General features: G+C 31.0%; 3 protein-coding genes across 4 annotated transcripts; all 3 read left to right on the top strand.

The window, feature by feature from the left end:
• Window positions 1-1042: 1042 nt before the first annotated feature.
• Window positions 1043-2697, top strand: LOC108337804 (WUSCHEL-related homeobox 4). Its single transcript, XM_017574404.2, has 3 exons — window positions 1043-1368; window positions 1747-2061; window positions 2244-2697. The coding sequence occupies exons 1-3, from the start codon at window positions 1132-1134 to the stop codon at window positions 2394-2396; spliced, it is 705 nt and encodes a 234-aa protein (XP_017429893.1). The 5' UTR covers window positions 1043-1131; the 3' UTR covers window positions 2397-2697.
• Window positions 2698-7074: 4377 nt separating this feature from the next.
• Window positions 7075-9107, top strand: LOC108337182 (60S ribosomal protein L13-1). The gene is made up of 5 exons (XM_017573649.2): window positions 7075-7191; window positions 7574-7688; window positions 7852-7985; window positions 8415-8573; window positions 8702-9107. The coding sequence occupies exons 2-5, from the start codon at window positions 7580-7582 to the stop codon at window positions 8921-8923; spliced, it is 624 nt and encodes a 207-aa protein (XP_017429138.1). The 5' UTR covers window positions 7075-7191; window positions 7574-7579; the 3' UTR covers window positions 8924-9107.
• Window positions 9108-14700: 5593 nt separating this feature from the next.
• LOC108338192 (polyadenylate-binding protein 2-like) lies at window positions 14701-19327 on the top strand. 2 transcript variants are annotated; one of them, XM_052880558.1, is made up of 9 exons: window positions 14701-15257; window positions 15359-15477; window positions 16010-16666; window positions 16760-16837; window positions 16940-17029; window positions 17986-18123; window positions 18343-18519; window positions 18607-18807; window positions 18888-19327. In XM_052880558.1, the coding sequence occupies exons 1-9, from the start codon at window positions 15002-15004 to the stop codon at window positions 19125-19127; spliced, it is 1956 nt and encodes a 651-aa protein (XP_052736518.1). In that variant the 5' UTR covers window positions 14701-15001; the 3' UTR covers window positions 19128-19327. The 2 variants fall into 2 exon arrangements, with proteins under 2 accessions (XP_052736518.1, XP_052736519.1); XM_052880559.1 differs by having other exon boundaries at window positions 14702-15257; window positions 17992-18123.
• Window positions 19328-19819: the final 492 nt, after the last annotated feature.

A 19819-nucleotide genomic window follows, 5' to 3' on the forward strand; every position in this document is an offset into this window, starting at 1 on the left:
AAAACAATCAGTCAAGGAAAGGAATAATAAGATCATTTGAAGAAAATGCGATAGCAGAATAAAATTTCATCTAAATCAAGCTAACAAATGTAAAGAAAATTCACTCAAACGACACATTTGTTTGAGAAAAAAAGTGTCTCTCAGACTAATTTTCGCTCAAGTATTTCTGCTTGCATGAAAATGTTTTTCTTCAACTTGAAATAGGACTCGTTTGAACAAAATTTTACTCGTTTGGGCAAAAATACCTTAAGTTTGTTAAGATTATGATACATCAAGTGAATACGTTTTCGTTTGTCGAAAGAAAAATCTGAACACTTTTACAAAAGTTACATGAAATTTTATTTTAAAAACTTCTCCTCGTATAATCTATTTATATATTATATGGTATAACTATGAATGTGGTATAAAACATCCTTATAGGGTGAAAGGGGTTGGTTGGATTTTGAAGTTTTGGGATTGGAGGAATCTTTTTGCATTCCTCACTTCACTCACTTTAATTGATGAGCAAAGGGGTTGAAAGAGAGAGAGAGAGAGAGAGAGAGAGAGAGGCCACCGAAAAGCAAGGACACCTTATCATGAAAGCAAGAAAAAAACGACCCGATTTGACGGGCCAACACACCAACATATACCATACAAACATACCACGTACGCATCCCATGATATCCATCGTCCCTACCTTCCTTTCTTCATCTAAGAGAAAAAATGGAAAAACATCTTCTCTTCTTCTCCTATGTCTTATTGGTTATGCTGATCTTTAACACCATCTCCTTTTCTAGTTAGTATAGTCATGTTTTGTTACAAAAACAACTGTAAAAAATGTCACTTTAAGGTTAAAATTTGTATTATGTGCATATGTATATGTCAGTTCGTACTGTGAGTTCTCTTTTCTTTAAAAAAATAGTTAAATCTACTTTTGATTAGAATGAATCACCTTTTAGTTTAATATAGAGAAGTAAATTCCCAAGTCAACTGCACCTCATGATTTGGTCTTGGTTGTTGCAGGCAACACCTCATTTCCCACTTTGTTCACTTTAATCACTGTTTGTTATCATCCACCACCATTCCTCTGTATAAAAACACCAACTGCTCCACCATGTTGTAGCTACTAGTTATAACTCACTAACTATAACCATGAAGGTGCATCAGTTCGCACGTGGATTCTGGGAGCACGAACCCTCCCTCACGCTCGGCTGCAAACGCTTACGACCCCTTGCCCCCAAGCTTTCCAACACTGACTCCACTACCTCCATCACTTCACCTCCTGTCACAACTTTCGACCTCAAGAGCTTCATCAAACCAGAAAGTGCTTCCAGAAAACTTGGATCCTCTCATGACAATAAGAGAGACCCTTCTTCACCTCAGGGCCAGGTCCATTTACATATTCTATTCTCTCTAATTACAAGTAAATACAAATTTAATCAGTTTTATTGAATTCAGTTAGTCTTAAATTACAATTCTAATCATGATAAAAAAACTTATTATACAAACTTTAATCACATTACCATACGAGAGACTGTATAAAAAACACTATATACGCTCATCATGGTCTTAAAACTACTGAAGTTAGTACAGCGTAAAGATTTTTAGACTATAACTGCATTAAGTTTACTTGTCTGTAATTTGTCACGGTAGAAAAATTCAGAAAGAAACTATAACTAGAGTTTAGAACCGTGATAATTGTACTCGTGGCAATTATTTCACGTAGATGGTTTAACAGATTTTTGTTTATTTTGTATTATGATGCAGGTGGAAACGCATATTCCAGGAGGGACGCGGTGGAATCCGACGCAGGAACAGATAGGGATACTGGAGATGCTGTATAGAGGAGGGATGCGAACACCGAATGCTCAACAGATAGAGCAGATCACAGTCCAACTAAGCAAGTACGGCAAGATCGAAGGGAAGAACGTGTTCTATTGGTTCCAAAACCACAAGGCACGCGAGAGACAGAAGCAGAAGCGTAACAACCTCGGCCTTGCTCATAGTCCTCGTACTCCCACCACCCTAGTGTCACCTTCCTTCAGTTGTAGTGTAATAACCTCTTTGGACACGACAAAACGGGTATGTCTATACATGTCTGAACAGGATTTTCTGTCACAAACTTTCTATTCAACAATACAAACTATTAGGTGATATTCATGGGAATGTTGTGCATGAGACGGGAAGCTGTTATTGATTAAGAACACTTAGTTAGTTGATGTTATGACACGGTTTTTGATTTATTAATGTTTTTGTTTTTTAAGGGGGAGGTGGTGGAAAGAGATGAAGAAGATAGCCCTTTGAAGAAGTGTAGGAGCTGGGCATTTGAGTACTTGGAAGACCAAAGTTGGTCATCATGGAAAGAGGAGGAACACAGAACTCTGGAGCTTTTCCCGTTGCACCCGGAAGGCAGATGAAGGGGTTTGTTTGGTTGTTTTGTTCATTTGTTTAACCATTTAACGAGAAACAATTTTAGCTTTTTTGTTTTGTTTAGTTTGCTTTTAGTTTTCACTTTCTTCTTTGGTTGTGTCGGGAAAGAAGAAAAAGACAAAGTTGTCTACACCTTGTACTGTTCCCGCGCGCTCTGAGACCAAATTAACCAAACCTGCGTAATTGTCTCTTTACTTGTTGATTTCAGCGCAGTGGGTGTGAATAAATCGAAGCTTTTAGGTTAAAAGGAGGAGCTACGGACACTGAAGTCCACGCACCTACTCCTTCTATACTTCTTCTTGAATCTTAAACCTACTTTACAGCTTCGAACAGGGATTCACATAGTATAGTTAACATGTTCTGAGAATCATTTATAATTGGTGTCAATTCATAAACAGGTTTAAGAGTTGGATTAAACTTAAAATCGATTTATAAACAATGTTAATTAATGATTAACACTGGATACTCCACTCAGCATCACGGATCCGACTTTGATAAAGTAGGCACATATGGATTATATAAGGTACATGCGTCCATTTATTTTTCCATCATTGACATGCAAATTTTCTTTCCATCACACAGTGCATGTAGGGTCACCTGGTAAAGGCACCGTTAGAATTATGACTATTGGGAGGGAAATTGGGAAGATCGCCATTTTCAAATCTTCATAAAGTTTGTGAAAATTCGCCAAAAGGGGCTCTGACCAAAATTAAATTGCGTTATGAATTGAAGTCTCTTTGCTTTTTTTTCAAGTATTCTCACATGATTATATAGGAAATATATCGATTGTGTTGTGATAAGCGTGCCATTAAAAGACCATGTATTTAGGCTTTGTTTGGCTGCTGGGAAATGAGATAGGGATGAAAGAAAATAAGGGTGAACATATTATATTTTATTGGTTTGGTAGAGAAAAATATGAGTAAATTAACTTGTTAAAATTTATCGTGAATGGACAAGATGTCAAACCGCATATGTTTCAGCTTTCAAATTAATTTTACTTCACTCAAAAATATATTTTAAAATATATTTTAATATATTGAGTATTATTACTATTACTATTATATATGTATATATTATGTGTGTTGAAATGAGTAAGAGATAAGTGAGGTTATATAGACTTTTGACTCTTATCGTATGGGTTGGTTAATTATATTGAAGATAACTTCAAAATTATTAAGAGTTATTTTCTAGTGTTATTTGTATATTTATATATTATGAAGTTATATCATATTATTATGACAAAAATAGATAATATTAAAGATAGCTAAGGTGTTGAAACTTGTCTCTTGATTATTATATAATTTATTTTATGGAAGAAAATTTTATTAACAGCAAAGATTTGATATCAGGAATTCATGCCAGACTTGCTCTTGGTCAAAGTTTAAAACAGATAGAAGAAAATGGAGAATATAATTATCTTATAATCATTCAATGACAAGTGTCATTCTGATGGATTACATAAATTTAGAAACATTAATTAATACATTATTTAAGAACATGAAGTTAAAGAATCAAGAAAAAAAAACAAAAAATCTTATTTTATTTAATTAAAGCGTGTCTTATAAATAAATGACCCTTTATTTAAGGTGAAAAAAGTTTCAAAAAATATTCAAAGAAACATAAAGAAAGCAAAACAATATAAAGAAAAGAAGACTATCTCTTGACAAAATTATGCATATTGAAGGTGAGAGAAGTTAGAACTCTCTCACTAATGAGATTTTTAGATACACAAAACTTACTTAAGTATGTATACTGTATGGTTGGACGGTCCTATATGGTAAGAAGAAATGGATGACCCAAATTGTTAGATATCCAAGTTGAAGCAAAATAAGCCTAAGACTTATTCAGCCAAATATGAGTAGAGGCCGAACGACTGATCTTAGTAGCAATTTTTTCTTAAGAGACATCAAGAAGCAATGTTAAATGTAAGTATCAATTAGTGTAATGAGTTGAAATTAGACAATGATTAAAGTTCTGTTAATCTTAGACTCATCTCAAAAACTTAAATAGAGGTCAAAGGTAAAAGTTAAGTGATCACATTTATTGTAAATGTAAGACTTTGCTCTAATCCCATACGGACTGTTTACTAAGGGTACAATTACCCGAACGACTTAGGAGGAAAATTGTGAAGGCGTGTTTGTGGAAGTTGTTTGACCTTACACCCGAAACAATATTCATAATTAAGTATCAGATCATTAATAAGGACTCTTTGAAGTGTTTTTTCTCCTTCCAAAACTTCATCTTCTCCTTTTGCATCACCTCCATCCTTGGTCTCATAGTTGATTATGTTAATAATAATATATTCAAACTATAAACAAGTGGAATTTCTCACTAAAAGAAAGAAGTGAGGTTACCTACAATCAAAATTGTCAATAACACTTAAAATTCATTTCTCAATAAAATGATAGTTGATGTTATCAACAGTTCGAAAAATTCATCCATGATTACCAAATGAAAAAAGTTTGTCAATAACTTATCGTGGATAATTATTAATAAAAAATATTATTGGTAAATATTTGTCAGTAATTACCAACAAAATTTTTCCATCAATAAATATCACTAATTTGTTCTTTTTCTTCTCCCTTTCTTCATTTTCCTTTTATTTTTCTTCTTTTTCTTTATCTTGTCCTCTTAATCTTTCTTTAATAGCATTGTTGTCATCACCACCTCCAACTCTGTCATTGCTACTTCAAGCTCCTCTTTCTTCTTTCTTCTGTTCCTCTTTCTTTTCCTCTTTATTTTCTCATTCTTTCTTTTTCTCCTTTGTTGCCACCACCACCTCCACTATTGTTGTTGTTTTTCTACTACCATGACACAATTGTCATTGCTACACCTTCGCTACCATCACTGCACTGATATCACTCTTTTGTCACTATATAACATCTAACTCCTCTCCTTTTTTGTCTTCCTCCTCCTCCTCCTCCACCTTTTTCTTCTCATTATTTTTTTTCTCACACATCTCTAATTAATTTAGAAACATATTTTATCATATTGAGCGAGAAATTTGGCAATTGATTTATTGGTGATTTTTTTTGTCGGTAATCAAAATTTTATTTTATCGTTGAATTTTAAGAAATTCAATTCTTAATTGATATTACCACAAAATGGTCAAAACTCAAAATAATAAATATAATGTCATTTTACTAGTAGTATTTATCTACGAAAAAATTTGCCGGTAATAAAAAATATAAGTTACCTTTAGATTTATTGATAAATATCAATAATTTTAATTTTAATTTGTTAACAAATTTTATTGACGTATTTATTTTTGTAAGTGAAATTTGTAGGTAATGATTGTTTTAGAAATAATTCATTTTCACCTATAAAATTCTATTAGTAATTAAATTTTTTTGATAATATTCTAATGATGTTGAGCAAATAAATATTTGTTTGATAAAATATGAATGGATGTTGAGCAAATGAATATTTGTTTGATAATATTCTAATGATGGTGAAAAAGCTTTGAAAAGTTTCATTAGTTTTTGTATTGTTTAGTTCAACAGAATGTTTGAGCTTTAGAACAACTTAGAAATATATTGGATTTTGTGTAATGATATAAGCAATCATCCATATTTGCTTAAGCTTAAAAAATTGGAATTGCATGTATTTTCTTAAGAATTGAAAATACACATTCATGTGACTATAAAAACAAAAACCAAATTAAAAGGAAGCTATCAATGTAATAATCACATGATAAATGTTAGTGATAAAAACCAGAATTCATCAATAAGACAAAAATTCGATTCCGATTAAAATATACAACTAAGAATTCTCAGAAATTCTATCTCAAAATAAGTGGTTATATTTTTTACTTTATTATTTATAGAATAGAACATAATAATCAGTTACTGCATGATTTGTTATGATGTCTGGGTTTGAATGCTAAGAAAATTGATCGGGCTGTTAAACCTTAAACGAATGGGTGTTGCTTCCTCCACCACCACAGCCTTCTCCCTCCACCTCCCTTTTACTATTTTATCCCTCACTAAAATTTTATTTTTAGAATTATTGTTTTTTAATTTTACTCATTTATAACATATTTCACTGATAACCTACGTAGTTCCTTGTATGAGTAAAATATCTTTCTGCAAAGCTCAGTGATCGTGAAAAGAATTATCAAGCAATCTTCCTCTTGCTTTCAGTGCAATACATGGTGTAGTGTGCTTGTCGTGGTTCCTCTCCAGGTACGTAGTCATAATCCTTCCAATAATCCTAAACCCTAAACCCTAAACCCTTCCAATAATCCTTCCAATAATCTTTCCAATAATTCTTTAACCCTAAAACGTAAAATGAAAACGAAACCTAAACGGATGACATCCTTCAACGGATGTCAACATCCGTTTAAGGCAAAACGGATGTCGACATCCGTTGAAGGATGTCATCCGTTTAAGCTTTGTTTTAATTTTATGTTTCTGTTATTATTTTATTAGATATTTTAATATTTTGATTTATTATTTTTGAATATCTTTTTAATGTATTTTAATAATGTATATTTATATTAGTTATATTTAAATATTAAAATATTAAAATAATAAAATAATAAAAATAAAAAATTTTAACTTTAAGGATATAATTGGAATTAAAGATAATTGGGGAGGTGAAGGGAGAAGGCTGTGGAGGTGGAGGGAGCAACACCCTAAACGAATTGGGCTGGGTTGGCCCATCTGAGAAACCCTTCCAAAAACATAACACTAATCCTTCTCCTCTTTGCCGAGCGACCCTCAGAAGCTGCAGCCACAGCTACATACAGCAATCTCCTTCGGCGTCTCAACGGAAGACCAGGTTTTTACATTTTCATATCTGGGTTCCACTCTCTCTTTTCAATTTCTTTTGGTTTTATACCTACACGAGTTTGACAGATTACTAAAACCCTACTGAAAAATGAAAAATTCTATGTGCGACTTGTCTAGCTTCGAGGATCTGAAGATTTCTCTGTGGAAAAAATGATAATTGTTCATGGTTTATAGAATCCTATAGCTTTAGACAACCAATGGAGAATTGGGTATTTTCTTGTGGTATCATTATATCATGGTTTGCATATGAACAATATCAAATGTGAATTATTTTGGTTATAATGTCATAGTATGTTGATTGCAGTTTGGAGCTGATTTGTCTATTTTATTTGATCTTTTGTTGACTCTGTTGTTTTTGTTGTTCTTTTAAGTAAGCAATGGTTAAGCATAACAACGTCATCCCCAGTGGACATTTCCGGAAACATTGGCAAAACTATGTGAAGACTTGGTTTAATCAACCAGCGAGAAAGACCAGAAGACGATTAGGTAATTTTTACCTAATTTCTTACTTGCTCTTTTCGTACACCGTCGTCCTAATTAATCAGTTTGGCTTAATACTTACTATTCAATAAACAATAATTAGTTTGAGTTTATAATAATTGCTGTGCTTGTCTTTTAATTTTGTTATGCATGCGACACATTTTTTCAGCTCGGCAGAAGAAGGCTGTCAAAATTTTCCCCAGGCCAACTGCTGGACCTCTCAGGCCTGTTGTTCATGGTCAGACGTTGAAATACAACATGAAAGTCAGAGCTGGAAGAGGATTTTCTCTTGAAGAATTGAAGGTAAAATGCATAATTCTTCTCCCACCTCCGAAAAGCACCTTTTTATGAGTAATTTATGACTTGCAATTGATTATTGATTGGTGGAAGGGATGGTATTAATGTTATCAAATACTGATTGGCTGTTTGAGCTGTTTGTATCCAAAGGTAACAGAGAGGGAGCCCTATGCATTATTTCTTTTGTGCCTTCTTTTTATGGAGAAGCTCCACATAGTATCCCACTAAACATGCTAATTGCTAGTCAGAAGTATGAAATTTTGATTTCTTGGAAAATTCTTAATTATCCCTTTTTCCGTTCAAATATATATGATCCGTGTTGAAAGGACAAAAAGAAAATAGAAGCATGTAACTACTTTAAAACTGTGTAAAACATTAGAAATTACGCCTCTTTTCTTTCTTTCTGACCGAACAATATACATTTATATATCTTAGAGTGCTGGAATTCCAAAAAAGCTTGCTCCAACTATTGGCATTGCTGTTGATCATCGGCGCAAGAACCGTTCTTTGGAGGGTCTGCAGGCTAATGTTCAGAGACTCAAAACATACAAGGCCAAGTTGGTTGTTTTCCCAAGACGGGCACGAAAGGTGAAGGTAATGCAAAAAATTATTTGATTAATTTGTTGATTATGTGAACTTTTTAAATGGTCATCATCATTCATTCCCATGGAAGTAGGAAACTTACCAAAGTTTGGGATTCTTACGGCCCTTATCTTTTGCAGACCGGTGATTCTAGTGCTGAGGAACTAGCAAATGCTACCCAGGTTCAGGGTCCATTCTTGCCCATTGCGAGGGAGAAGCCTACTGTTGACCTTGTTAAGGTAACAGATGAAATGAAGGCGTTCAAAGCTTACTATAAGCTTCGTCTTGAACGCACCAACCAACGTCACTATGGTGCCCGTTTAAAGAAAGCTGCTGAAGCAGAGAAGGAAGACAAGAAATAGTGTCCTTGAGAAGCCAATTTGTTATCCGTATTATTCGTTTTCAGAAATTTTTGTTTGAGATTCTGCACGCTTGGCTTTGGAAGATCGTTAGTCTTAAGAACGTCAGTCAGGTTTTTTTGGTGAACTCAAGTTTGTTAATCGAATTAACTGGTTTGTTATGATTATTTATGTGATTTTGTCTTCAGCAAGTTGTCTTTCTTAATTACTGATATGCATGTTTTCCAGGCTTTCAAATTGATCTTCTTTTAGTATGAGTTGAAGGAGATTACAGAGGGAAGACACAAACTAATTTGCAAGTAAAAGATGATAGAATAAAAGTAACAACCACAACATTAAGATAAAGATAGTATATATAGATGAAAATTAAAAAAAAAAATAGAGTACAAAATTTTAATGAAGTTGTAATTAAAATTGCTTTATAATGTATTTAAAATTTAATTAAGCCTTTAAATTTAACATCACCACAACTAATAATAATAATAACTTGGAACTAACTTAAAATTTTCAGACGAACTATTAATTATTTTATATAAAAATAATAATTTCATTTTCAATTTTCTCAAACATATATAATTTAGTACATTTTTCTGATTTTTAATATATAATTTAATTCTATCTAAATGAAGAATAATTGAATTGAATTTTCTGGTTTTTGAAATATATTAAGTATTTTTATTAACATATTTAATAATACAATTATTCTTGACCTTTGGACCTCCTCAAAATCTTTTCCAGTGCAGATTTTACATTCTTAGGCAACATTTTGTCAATCTTGCTCAATATCTATAGTGTTTCATCCTACACCTCCAAGATCTCATCCTCCACTTCCAAAAATTTTACTTTTAACCTTTTGAAATCTCATCATTATCCTACACTTCTAATTTTATAGAATTTTTTTTTAACTTTAATAAATATATTTTTATTTTCTTCTTTTTCTTATTAAAAAGACTCTACACTACTTTAATAATAACTAAATTTAAAATTCAAATATTATTTAATATAATTTTATATTTTAATAATTATTAAAATATAATTTATGTTATAATAATAGTTATATTAAAAATATAAAAATAAATAAATAAAAATAAAAATAATAACAATAAAAATAAAATTATATTAAATAAAATATTTAATATATTCAAATATAATAAATTATATTAAAATATTAAATTAAATAATTATTAAAATTTAAATAAAAAATAAAATTTTAAAACAATTATTTATCAAATAACAAATAAAATTATATTAAATAAAATATTTAAATATACTAAATTATATTACAATATTAAATTAAATTAAATAATTATTAAAATTTATATATAAAATAAAATTTTAAAAATCATTCTTATGGGTATCCGATTCATTACTTATCGAATATACGTATCCGATTAACAAATTTTTCAAAATTTTATTCTTTTAAAGTTTTAATATTTATTAAATTTAATTTAATATTTTAATATAATTTAATATAATTTAATATATTAAATATAATTTTAAGTATTATTTTTATTTTCATTTTTAGTCTTATTTTAATTATTATTTTTTAATTTTTTAATAGAATTATTTTAAAAGTATAAATTATATTTTAATAAGTAATATTATAATTTTTATTTAAGTTTAATATTTATTAAATTTTAAATAAAAAACAAAAGTATTAACATATTTTACAGATTTTAATATATAAATAAGTTTTTTAAAATTTTCATTTTTATTTAAAATTTAATAATTATTTAATTTATTTTAATATTCTATTATAATTTAATATATTTGAATATATTAAATCAAATTTATTATTATTATTATTTATTATTATTATTATTATTATTATTATTATTTTTATTATTTTATTTTTATGTTTTTAATATAATTATTATTATAATATAAATTATATTTTAATAATTATTAAAATAAAATTTATTTTAAATAATATTTTAATAATTATTAAAATAAAATTTATTTTAAATAATATTTAAATTTTAAATTAAATTAAATTATTATTAAGCTGAAAATTTTTTTTAATAAAAAAGAAAAAATATGAAAAAATATATATTTAAGTTGAAAATGAAAGTTTTGAAAAAGTTAAAGATGCATTATGAGATGTCAGAAGATTAAAAGTGAAATTTTTGAAAGTGGAGAATGAGATCTTGGAGATATAGATGAAACACTCATATCTATATTATAATCAATTTTAGGACCCAATTCCCTGAAATAGTTTAGCCAAGGAAGTTCTATATATTCCGAAACCCAAATATTCAGCAGAAACTAATTCAAAAGCCCCCATATCAATGACATTGTTACGACCTTCAGTTACATCATAGTAGTGCTTCTTCTCATACTCGTGAGCTTGAATCTGATGTGACACTCAAGTTCTCCTTTCCATGCTCGCTGCTTTTTCCAATGCCTTTTGGTATGATGTGATACTATATTTTTCCTTGTACAAAATCTTGGTGATGAAATACTACATTGCAACCATAACCAGCTAAAACCATTGCATTTACTATCACTACATTAACAAAGCCTTATAATTACTCGTCATAGATGTTTTAAGTGAGAGGATGTCCATTTCCTTGTTTCAATACATGTCAACTTTTTCTTTAAAATCATAACAATTTCATAACATTCATAATCACTCTTAGAATTTCAGTTCTCAAACATATCGTTCACATATTCATATTCATTCATGGAGTTCATTTAGTCACTCAACGAGTCTCTGATGATATATTCATTCAACGAATAAATGACCTTTTCAACAACAAAGACTCGTTCAACGACCAAACCTCCTCTGTCTCTTTGCCATTTTCAAAATTTATTCTCGCTCAATAACTCATTCACTCATCCATTGACTCACGCTCTAGGAACTTGGTAAAATCAAGCTTGTCTAACAAGCTTTGACAGACCCAGTGAGTGAAAGGTCTTGGAATTCTAATAATCATATTTCCTCTTTCAGGTTCATCGTGTGTTGTCACACATTTCATCTCCTCCAAGTAGCTATTCAGAGTATCAAGGTTACTCTTTTTCCTTTTTCAGGAGCCTTTATTGGAGAATCTTGGATTTTTTAAGATTTCTCTCTCCTATTTGTCCATAGCTTCTTCTGTTGTTGTCTCTTTTAACCTCTATTTTGTCACCATTGTGTTTGACCCGTCCATATATACTTTTTTTCCCATGGAAAAGATTATTTTTGTTAGTTTATTTATAGCCATGGTGGCTCTCCAACAATTACCTCTTTATCCATTTGTAGCATTCCTCAACGGCGATTTGCAAGAAGAGATTTACATGGAAAACCTTCCAGATTTGTTGCTCAAAGAGAGTCTTATGGGTTGATATTTCGTCTTCTATGTCGTCTTGCAAATCATTTACAATTTGGTGTCATTCGAGTGCAGAAACATATATTTTCACTAAGTCTTTGTGGATTATATTAGTAACAAGTTTGGTACATACAATTTGTATGCACAAGCTTAAGGGAGAGTGTTAGATATAATATCTTTATTTTATATTTATCTTTAGTTAGTTTGTTATTATTTCTTATTTGTATTTTGGGCTTAGTCCATATTTCTTTTATTATAAATAGAGGACCCTACGTGTATATTCAACACATAGGAGATTAATATAGTTTTCACTATCTTCAACATATAGTATTATTTTCGTGGCTAAAAGCTACTTAAGAACTATTTACCTTATTATACATGTGAGATTTGATATATGACAATGGGATGACAATGAGTACCCTTGAAAAGAGAGTATGGCCTATAATAGTTGCATAATCTTAAAGTCTAATTAATACACTGAGTATTCTATAAATATTTGTTTAATTAAATCTCTTTGAATAAATAACTATGAAATGTTGTAATATATAATGAATGATTAAATCACTCTCATGAAAAACTAGTATTATTTTAAAATATACTAAATAAACATGTACTCATTGTTTTATCTAATGCCTTACTATATATGATGAATCATAATTTCAAATTATATTTATATTTTTTTTATGTATAAGTAAGTGAGTTGTTACACTTTCTCTTATGTTTAATTTTTCCGTCAATTAATATTTGATTTTGCATAAGAAACTTAAGTAAAAAGAAGATCTAAAATCTTAATTACTTTTATAAAAAAAAAACAACTAGAGAAGGAGGTATGCTAATGTGAGCTCTTAAAGTGTACCAGATTTTAGTTGACAAAAAAAATTCCTATTCATAAAAAAAACATACTTTAAATAAATACATGAGTTATTTAATAAATTTTATTTTTAATTTAAAATAAAAAATAAAAAAAATCAAATGATTTAAATACCCTTAACCTTAAAACTTAGAATCCATCACATATGAGAAGATTTTTGCCAACTAAAATTTAATACACTTTGAAAGGTTACATAGTTAAGTTAACAAATTCCTTTAATTAAATATCAAAAACCAAACTAATAATGGAGATAGTAATGAATTAAATTTTTATTTTTGTTTTACCATTTAATTTAAAAAATGATTTATTACTGACTTTAATAAAAGTAATTAAAACTTTATATCTTTATTTCTGTTTAAGTTTTTACTATTATATTTAAAAGTACAAAATCAAACAAGAACATAATTTTAATTGATGACAAAATTAAGCAATTAAAAATTAACTAAAAATATAATAATTTTTGATACTCAATATAATGGTATTTTTAATATAAATTTAATTAAAAATATTTAAATTTATAAAAAACTAAAATTTTTATCAAATTTATATTTTATATGAAGATACATAGGTAATTATTATGTAGGATAAAGAGCACGTCGTTATCTACAAAATTAAACCATAAAAATCCTAATATTATGACTAATAATAATTTTAATAATAATAATAATTTAATTAAAAAATACTGAATATTTGTTAAAATAATTTTTTTAATATAAATTTAATTAGATATATTTAAGTTTATTCAGTGGTAATTTTTTTTTTTATTAAAATAGTCATATTCGGTTCTGATGGAAATAATCAGAATCCCATTGATAGATTTTCAGGTGCGGAAGGAATTTATCAAAAGTCGTAATTGACATTCCATTCAAATTTTGGCATGGAGGACTGACGTGTAATATTTATGTAAATATTTGAAACTCTGCAATTCTGTGCTATTCAAGGAATTAATATTTGGTCACGAAAAATTTCATGATGAAAATGATATATTGTATTATAGACTAGTTTTATAGAAAGTTCTTTGTAGAAATAAAAAAATATAATTTAAAATGAATTAATATTGAAGTTAATTTTACAAAATAATATTTTTAATTAAAATAAAAGAATAAGTCAACAAAAAAATCCTAATGTTTTAGTTATTTTTATAAATATAATGTAATTCTTTTAATTTCAAAATAAATACGATATTTTTTTCTTATAAAACTCTAATTTAATCTTAGAAATACGAGAAACCACTTAGAATTTAAGCCAGTGTCTGTTTCTTTCAATTTTTATTTTTCAAAATAAACAATATTATTCTAAACCAAATTAAAGTATATTTTTACTAATCTGACCATGATGTTGTCAAATTATTCAAAGAGCTTACAAAGCGTTAGGGGTGCAAGAAGAAATGGCCCAGAATAATCGTTACAATCCAACGTTCGTTCAAAACAAATACTAAAAGCAGAAGAATAAAGAAAGAAGGCAAAGTCCACTCACATGGCCCTATTGTTGCGCGAGAACAATCGCAATAATCTCTGACTAGGCCCTCTCGCACGTGCGAGCCCATAACATGCTTTTGACTCACGGATTAAACTAGGGTTTCCTTTCACACTATATAAGCCACACCCTTACCTGTGTGACGTGCGGTGCAGCCCCTTCTGCCCTCCCACCTAAAACTGAAAAAAACCTAAAAAACCAAAAATAATATTTTTTTCAGTTTCTCCGCCGTCAACCACCACTACCACAGTTCTATTGTCCGGCTACCCTATCACTATCCTTTATTCCTATCCTTACTTACACGGAAGAAGAAGAAGAAGCAAAGCGAATTACGAAAAAAACTATTCCAAAAAAAATTTTTCTGAAGCTGTTAGGGTTTAGTTTTCTATCAGTTTTTTTCGTGTATCCATTTTGTCTGTTTGTGAGATGGCGCAGATTCAGGCACAGCAGCATCAAGGTCCAGTTTCGGCTCCGCCAAACGGCGTCGTACCGGCGCCGAACGCGAACCAGTTTGTGACTACGTCGCTGTACGTAGGCGATCTTGACCAGAATGTCAACGACTCGCAACTCTATGATCTGTTCAGTCAGGTCGGACAAGTCGTATCGGTTCGTGTCTGCAGGGACTTGACCACGCGTCGTTCACTCGGCTATGGCTATGTCAATTACAGTAACCCTACAGATGGTTCGTTTCTCACATTCGGTTTAAATTTTTATTTTTTCCTGTGCTTTCATGGTGGAAATGGGAATTGTGGTTGATAATGTGGTTTGTGTGTTTTTGGTCAGCGGCGAGGGCATTGGATGTGCTGAATTTCACTCCCCTGAACAGCAAATCGATTAGGATCATGTATTCTCATCGGGATCCTAGTATTAGGAAGAGTGGTACTGCGAATATTTTTATCAAGGTATGTTCATAAAAAAATTTGATTTGGCAGCAACAATGTCATTTGGCTACTTAGTTGGTGAAATTAGTCTTTCGAATTTGTTAATGAACTAGAATGAGTTAATTGTTAATACCTGGGTGTTATAGATCTTTGGCTAATATTAACTAGGTTTAATTGCTTAAAAGTCAGATGCATGACCCTCTTTGATTTTAATTTATAACTTTGTCAGGAAGCTAGCTTAATGATTGCGGGACTTTTTGATTTAGTTTTGATGGGATGTTTTTAAACTTGCCTAGTTAAATAAATAATGAAATCACCCAGTATTAAAAAGTTTTTTTCAGTATGCACCATATATACACTAGGAGATTATGTGAAGGCAGAACTTTTGTACTTAAAAGTAAAAATAGATGTTGCTTTCTTAAACAAAACAACCCTAAAGTTTTTTATTTGCCTAGTTTATTGCATGGATTATTGGGTGATCACATTAGTTATTTTTTTGTTTTTGTTTCTTGTTGTGTTGAATCTCATATTTACATTGGTATTGGTTGTGCAGAATTTGGATAAGGCTATTGACCACAAGGCCTTACATGATACTTTTTCTTCTTTTGGACACATTCTTTCTTGCAAAATAGCAACTGATGGGTCTGGCCTGTCTAAAGGTTATGGTTTTGTTCAATTTGACAATGAAGAGTCTGCACAGAATGCTATTGACAAGTTAAATGGCATGCTGATCAATGATAAGCAGGTCTATGTAGGTCCTTTCCTGCGAAAGCAAGATAGAGAGAATGCTCTCAGTAAGACAAAATTCAATAATGTCTATGTGAAAAACCTATCAGATTCAACCACAGATGAAGAGTTGAAGAAAATTTTTGGTGAACATGGTACCATTACTAGTGCTGTAGTAATGAGAGATGCGGATGGTAAATCTAAGTGTTTTGGTTTCGTCAATTTTGAAAACCCAGACGATGCTGCCAAAGCTGTTGAGGGGCTTAATGGGAAGAAATTTGATGAGAAGGAGTGGTATGTTGGAAAAGCCCAGAAAAAATCTGAGCGTGAACTTGAATTGAAAGGAAGGTTTGAGCAGAGTATCAAGGAAGCTGCTGACAAATTTCAGGGTGTCAACTTGTATCTCAAGAACTTGGATGATACTCTTAGTGATGAAAATCTTAAAGAAATGTTTTCTGAGTTTGGTACAATAACTTCATACAAGGTGTGTAGATGTGATTTGTTGACAAATGTTATGGTCTAAGTATCATTATTGGTAGCAGGCTTGAACAATGCTTGTGATTTAATCCTTCCCTAGGTAATGCGAGACCCGAATGGAATTAGTAGAGGATCTGGATTTGTTGCATTTTCAACTCCTGAAGAAGCATCTCGGGCTGTGAGTACCCAATTGTGTACAACTAATACTATAATATAGTAGTTTGGTAGTAACTTTTTCCTGTGAACTATTGTTTTCTTATACTTGTGTTGTTACTTGTAGCTTGCTGAGATGAATGGTAAAATGATTGCTGGAAAGCCTCTCTACGTTGCCCTGGCACAGAGAAAAGAAGAGAGAAGAGCAAGGTTACAGGTGACAATGCGTCAGCAATGTTTTTGTTCTCTTCCCAATTACTCTGGTTAATTTTTAGCTAAGAAATTGTTGTATTTTGTTCTTTGAGAATGATACATATCCGGTATGCATTTGTGCATGTATTTTTGTTTTCTTTGATGAATGAACTTAATTTGGTTACCTAAATTCTGGCGATAAACAAAAGTTGTTCATAGAAATTTGAAATTCTACTTTTTTTAAATATATTATCGATTTGTGTGGTTGATAGTGTTTAGGGGCAGGCCTGAGGTGTTAAGACTAAGTTAGTAGAGCAAGCAAATCCCATTACTGGGTAGGACACGTACTGTGTGTGCATAATATGCAGATCTTGAGTGTATTTTTTCTTTTTCCATACATAGGATAGGTGTTGCACGCAAGGACCTTATCGATCGTTATTTTCTTTGCAATTCCCATCTCTTGTAGTCACTGTGTTTCACTTTATATGTTAGAATAACTTTCCAAGGCTGGAAATAAACAGTGTCTCTGGTAATGAAAAGGTGTTCTTTTTTAATTATGTTTTGTATTTCTTATACGTGTTACCCTTTCTTTAACAATTATACCCCCTTTTATTAAATTTAGTCTTCCACATCACCGAGAAAACTGTTCATCTGTTTCAATGCTACCTTCTGAAACTTGGGATTATTCGTTTTGTTCATATGCTATGAATTACAGTTGATTGAATTAATTTAATTACCTGTTTTGTGGTTAGTTATAAAAAGCAGTTTTCTGTGGACTTTTGCTTCCCTTGTGTTGTATTTTGTTGCAATATCATTCATTATTCATTAATAAGGCATGTGTTTTTTTGTATGAGTATTTAGCATATATTAATTGGGCTTTCATCTTTTTATGCAGCAACTGTAATTAAAATTACTCTAGGTTGGGAAAATGGGAATGTAATTTAAATTATTGTTTCACAATGATTACTGCCTTTTGTGTAGGCACAGTTTTCACAGATGAGGCCTGTTGCAATTTCGCCATCTGTTGGACCTCGAATGCCTCTCTATCCTCCTGGTGCTCCTGGACTAGGACAACAATTTTTGTATGGTCAAGGACCACCAGCCATGATTCCTCCCCAAGTAATTATTGGTTTTTTTACTTCTCTTGTTTCTGTTATGGATTAGAAAATAGCTTTTATATTTTTTGAGAAGTCAGATGTTACTCTTACTAAATATCTCAGTGAAGCTATTCTCTTTGTTTTCTAGCTATGCCACGTATGCTATTGATTTTCCATGGATGCTTATTTGATCAAATTTAGACTGAGAAATAATTGTAACCATCTCCTAAAATAAATACAGGCTGGATTTGGTTACCAGCAGCAGCTAGTTCCTGGAATGAGGCCTGGTGGCGGTCCTATGCCTAGCTTCTTTGTTCCTCTGGTTCAGCAGGGGCAGCAAGGACAGCGCCCAGGTGGTCGCCGAGGAGCTGGTCCTGTGCAACAACCTCAACAGCCAGTGCCAATGATGCAGCAGCAGGTTTGCTCTTGCCCAAAGTTTTCTTCTTTTATTTACCTTATCTGTCTGTATGCATGATGATTAGTTCTCAAAATTTGTTCTTCGCAGATGCTTCCAAGGGGACGAGTCTATCGTTACCCTCCTGGCCGCAACATGCAAGATGTCCCACTTCCAGGTGTAGCTGGTGGGATGATGTCTGTCCAGTATGACATGGGTGGCTTGCCAATCCGCGATGCTGTGGGACAGCCAATGCCTATTCAAGCTCTGGCTACGGCCCTTGCAAATGCCCCACCTGAGCAGCAGAGGACTGTAAGATGTTTATGTCATTCTTTGATTTTTTATTCTGTTATAATGTTGTACTGATTTTTTATAATGAATGGGTTTTGTAGATGCTGGGTGAAGCTTTATACCCGCTGGTGGATCAGCTGGAACATGATGCAGCAGCAAAGGTTACTGGCATGCTTTTGGAGATGGACCAGCCTGAAGTGCTACATCTGATCGAGTCACCGGATGCTCTGAAGGCGAAAGTTGCTGAAGCCATGGATGTGTTGAGAAATGTTGCTCAGCAGCAAACCAACCCTGCTGATCAACTAGCTTCACTCTCTCTCAATGACAATCTTGTCCCTTAGATTCCGTTGGTCCTTTGACAGGAATCTGCACTTCATTTTCGGCTTAGATATTTCGTTTTAGTCGTTTCCTATGCTACTTTTGGTGTCACTTTTTTTCCTATAAGGATTGCTAGGAGTAGAATAACTTGTTGGATTTCTTAGTTTATGCATTTATGGATTTTTGCTCGTTTGCATTATAACACTTTTTGTGAATTTCTTTACCCTTTAATTCTTCTAATCATGCATTTGTTGTCCTCAATATAAAGGATTCTAAAATAGCTACTAAAGAATCATGGAATTAAAACCAAGAAAGAGACAATTATTGCTTTTACAAGAATTGAATTGATTTTTTTTATTGTTTACTTTTTTCAATTGTTTTATTTTTTAATTGATTGAGTTTTTCTTCACTTAAATAGAGTGGTTTAATTAAAAACAATAAATATTGTTTAAATGTTAATATTTGTTAATAATTCAAAAAGGTTATTAGAATAGTTTATTTTTAACTATTGATATTATCTTTTAAAATGTTTATCAAATAAATAGCGTTTTATATTTAGTTTATATTTTTTTTCGGTTATTGTTTACCATAATTATTTAGACTAGGATAATCAAGATTCCTGGCAGCATGACATGACCCTTACATTAATTAAAAACAATTATTTAATTCAAATAAAGGTTTTTACATTTAGAAAATAAAATTGAAATAAATTTTT

This window comes from Vigna angularis, chromosome 7 (genome assembly GCF_016808095.1).
Source record: "Vigna angularis cultivar LongXiaoDou No.4 chromosome 7, ASM1680809v1, whole genome shotgun sequence".
NCBI classification, from domain to species: domain Eukaryota; kingdom Viridiplantae; phylum Streptophyta; class Magnoliopsida; order Fabales; family Fabaceae; genus Vigna; species Vigna angularis.

Bases quoted from the DNA above. Each gene is read 5' to 3' on its own strand.
- LOC108337804 (XM_017574404.2), top strand. From the start codon at position 1,132: ATGAAGGTGCATCAGTTCGCACGTGGATTCTGGGAGCACGAACCCTCC. The intron at 1,369-1,746 runs GTCCATTTACAT...ATTATGATGCAG, and splicing joins CTTCTTCACCTCAGGGCCAG to GTGGAAACGCATATTCCAGG. The intron at 2,062-2,243 runs GTATGTCTATAC...TTGTTTTTTAAG, and splicing joins CTTTGGACACGACAAAACGG to GGGGAGGTGGTGGAAAGAGA.
- LOC108337182 (XM_017573649.2), top strand. From the start codon at position 7,580: ATGGTTAAGCATAACAACGTCATCCCCAGTGGACATTTCCGGAAACAT. The intron at 7,689-7,851 runs GTAATTTTTACC...ACATTTTTTCAG, and splicing joins AAAGACCAGAAGACGATTAG to CTCGGCAGAAGAAGGCTGTC. The intron at 7,986-8,414 runs GTAAAATGCATA...TATATATCTTAG, and splicing joins TTTCTCTTGAAGAATTGAAG to AGTGCTGGAATTCCAAAAAA.
- LOC108338192 (XM_052880558.1), top strand. From the start codon at position 15,002: ATGGCGCAGATTCAGGCACAGCAGCATCAAGGTCCAGTTTCGGCTCCG. The intron at 15,478-16,009 runs GTATGTTCATAA...TTGGTTGTGCAG, and splicing joins CTGCGAATATTTTTATCAAG to AATTTGGATAAGGCTATTGA. The intron at 16,838-16,939 runs GTGAGTACCCAA...TGTTACTTGTAG, and splicing joins CTGAAGAAGCATCTCGGGCT to CTTGCTGAGATGAATGGTAA.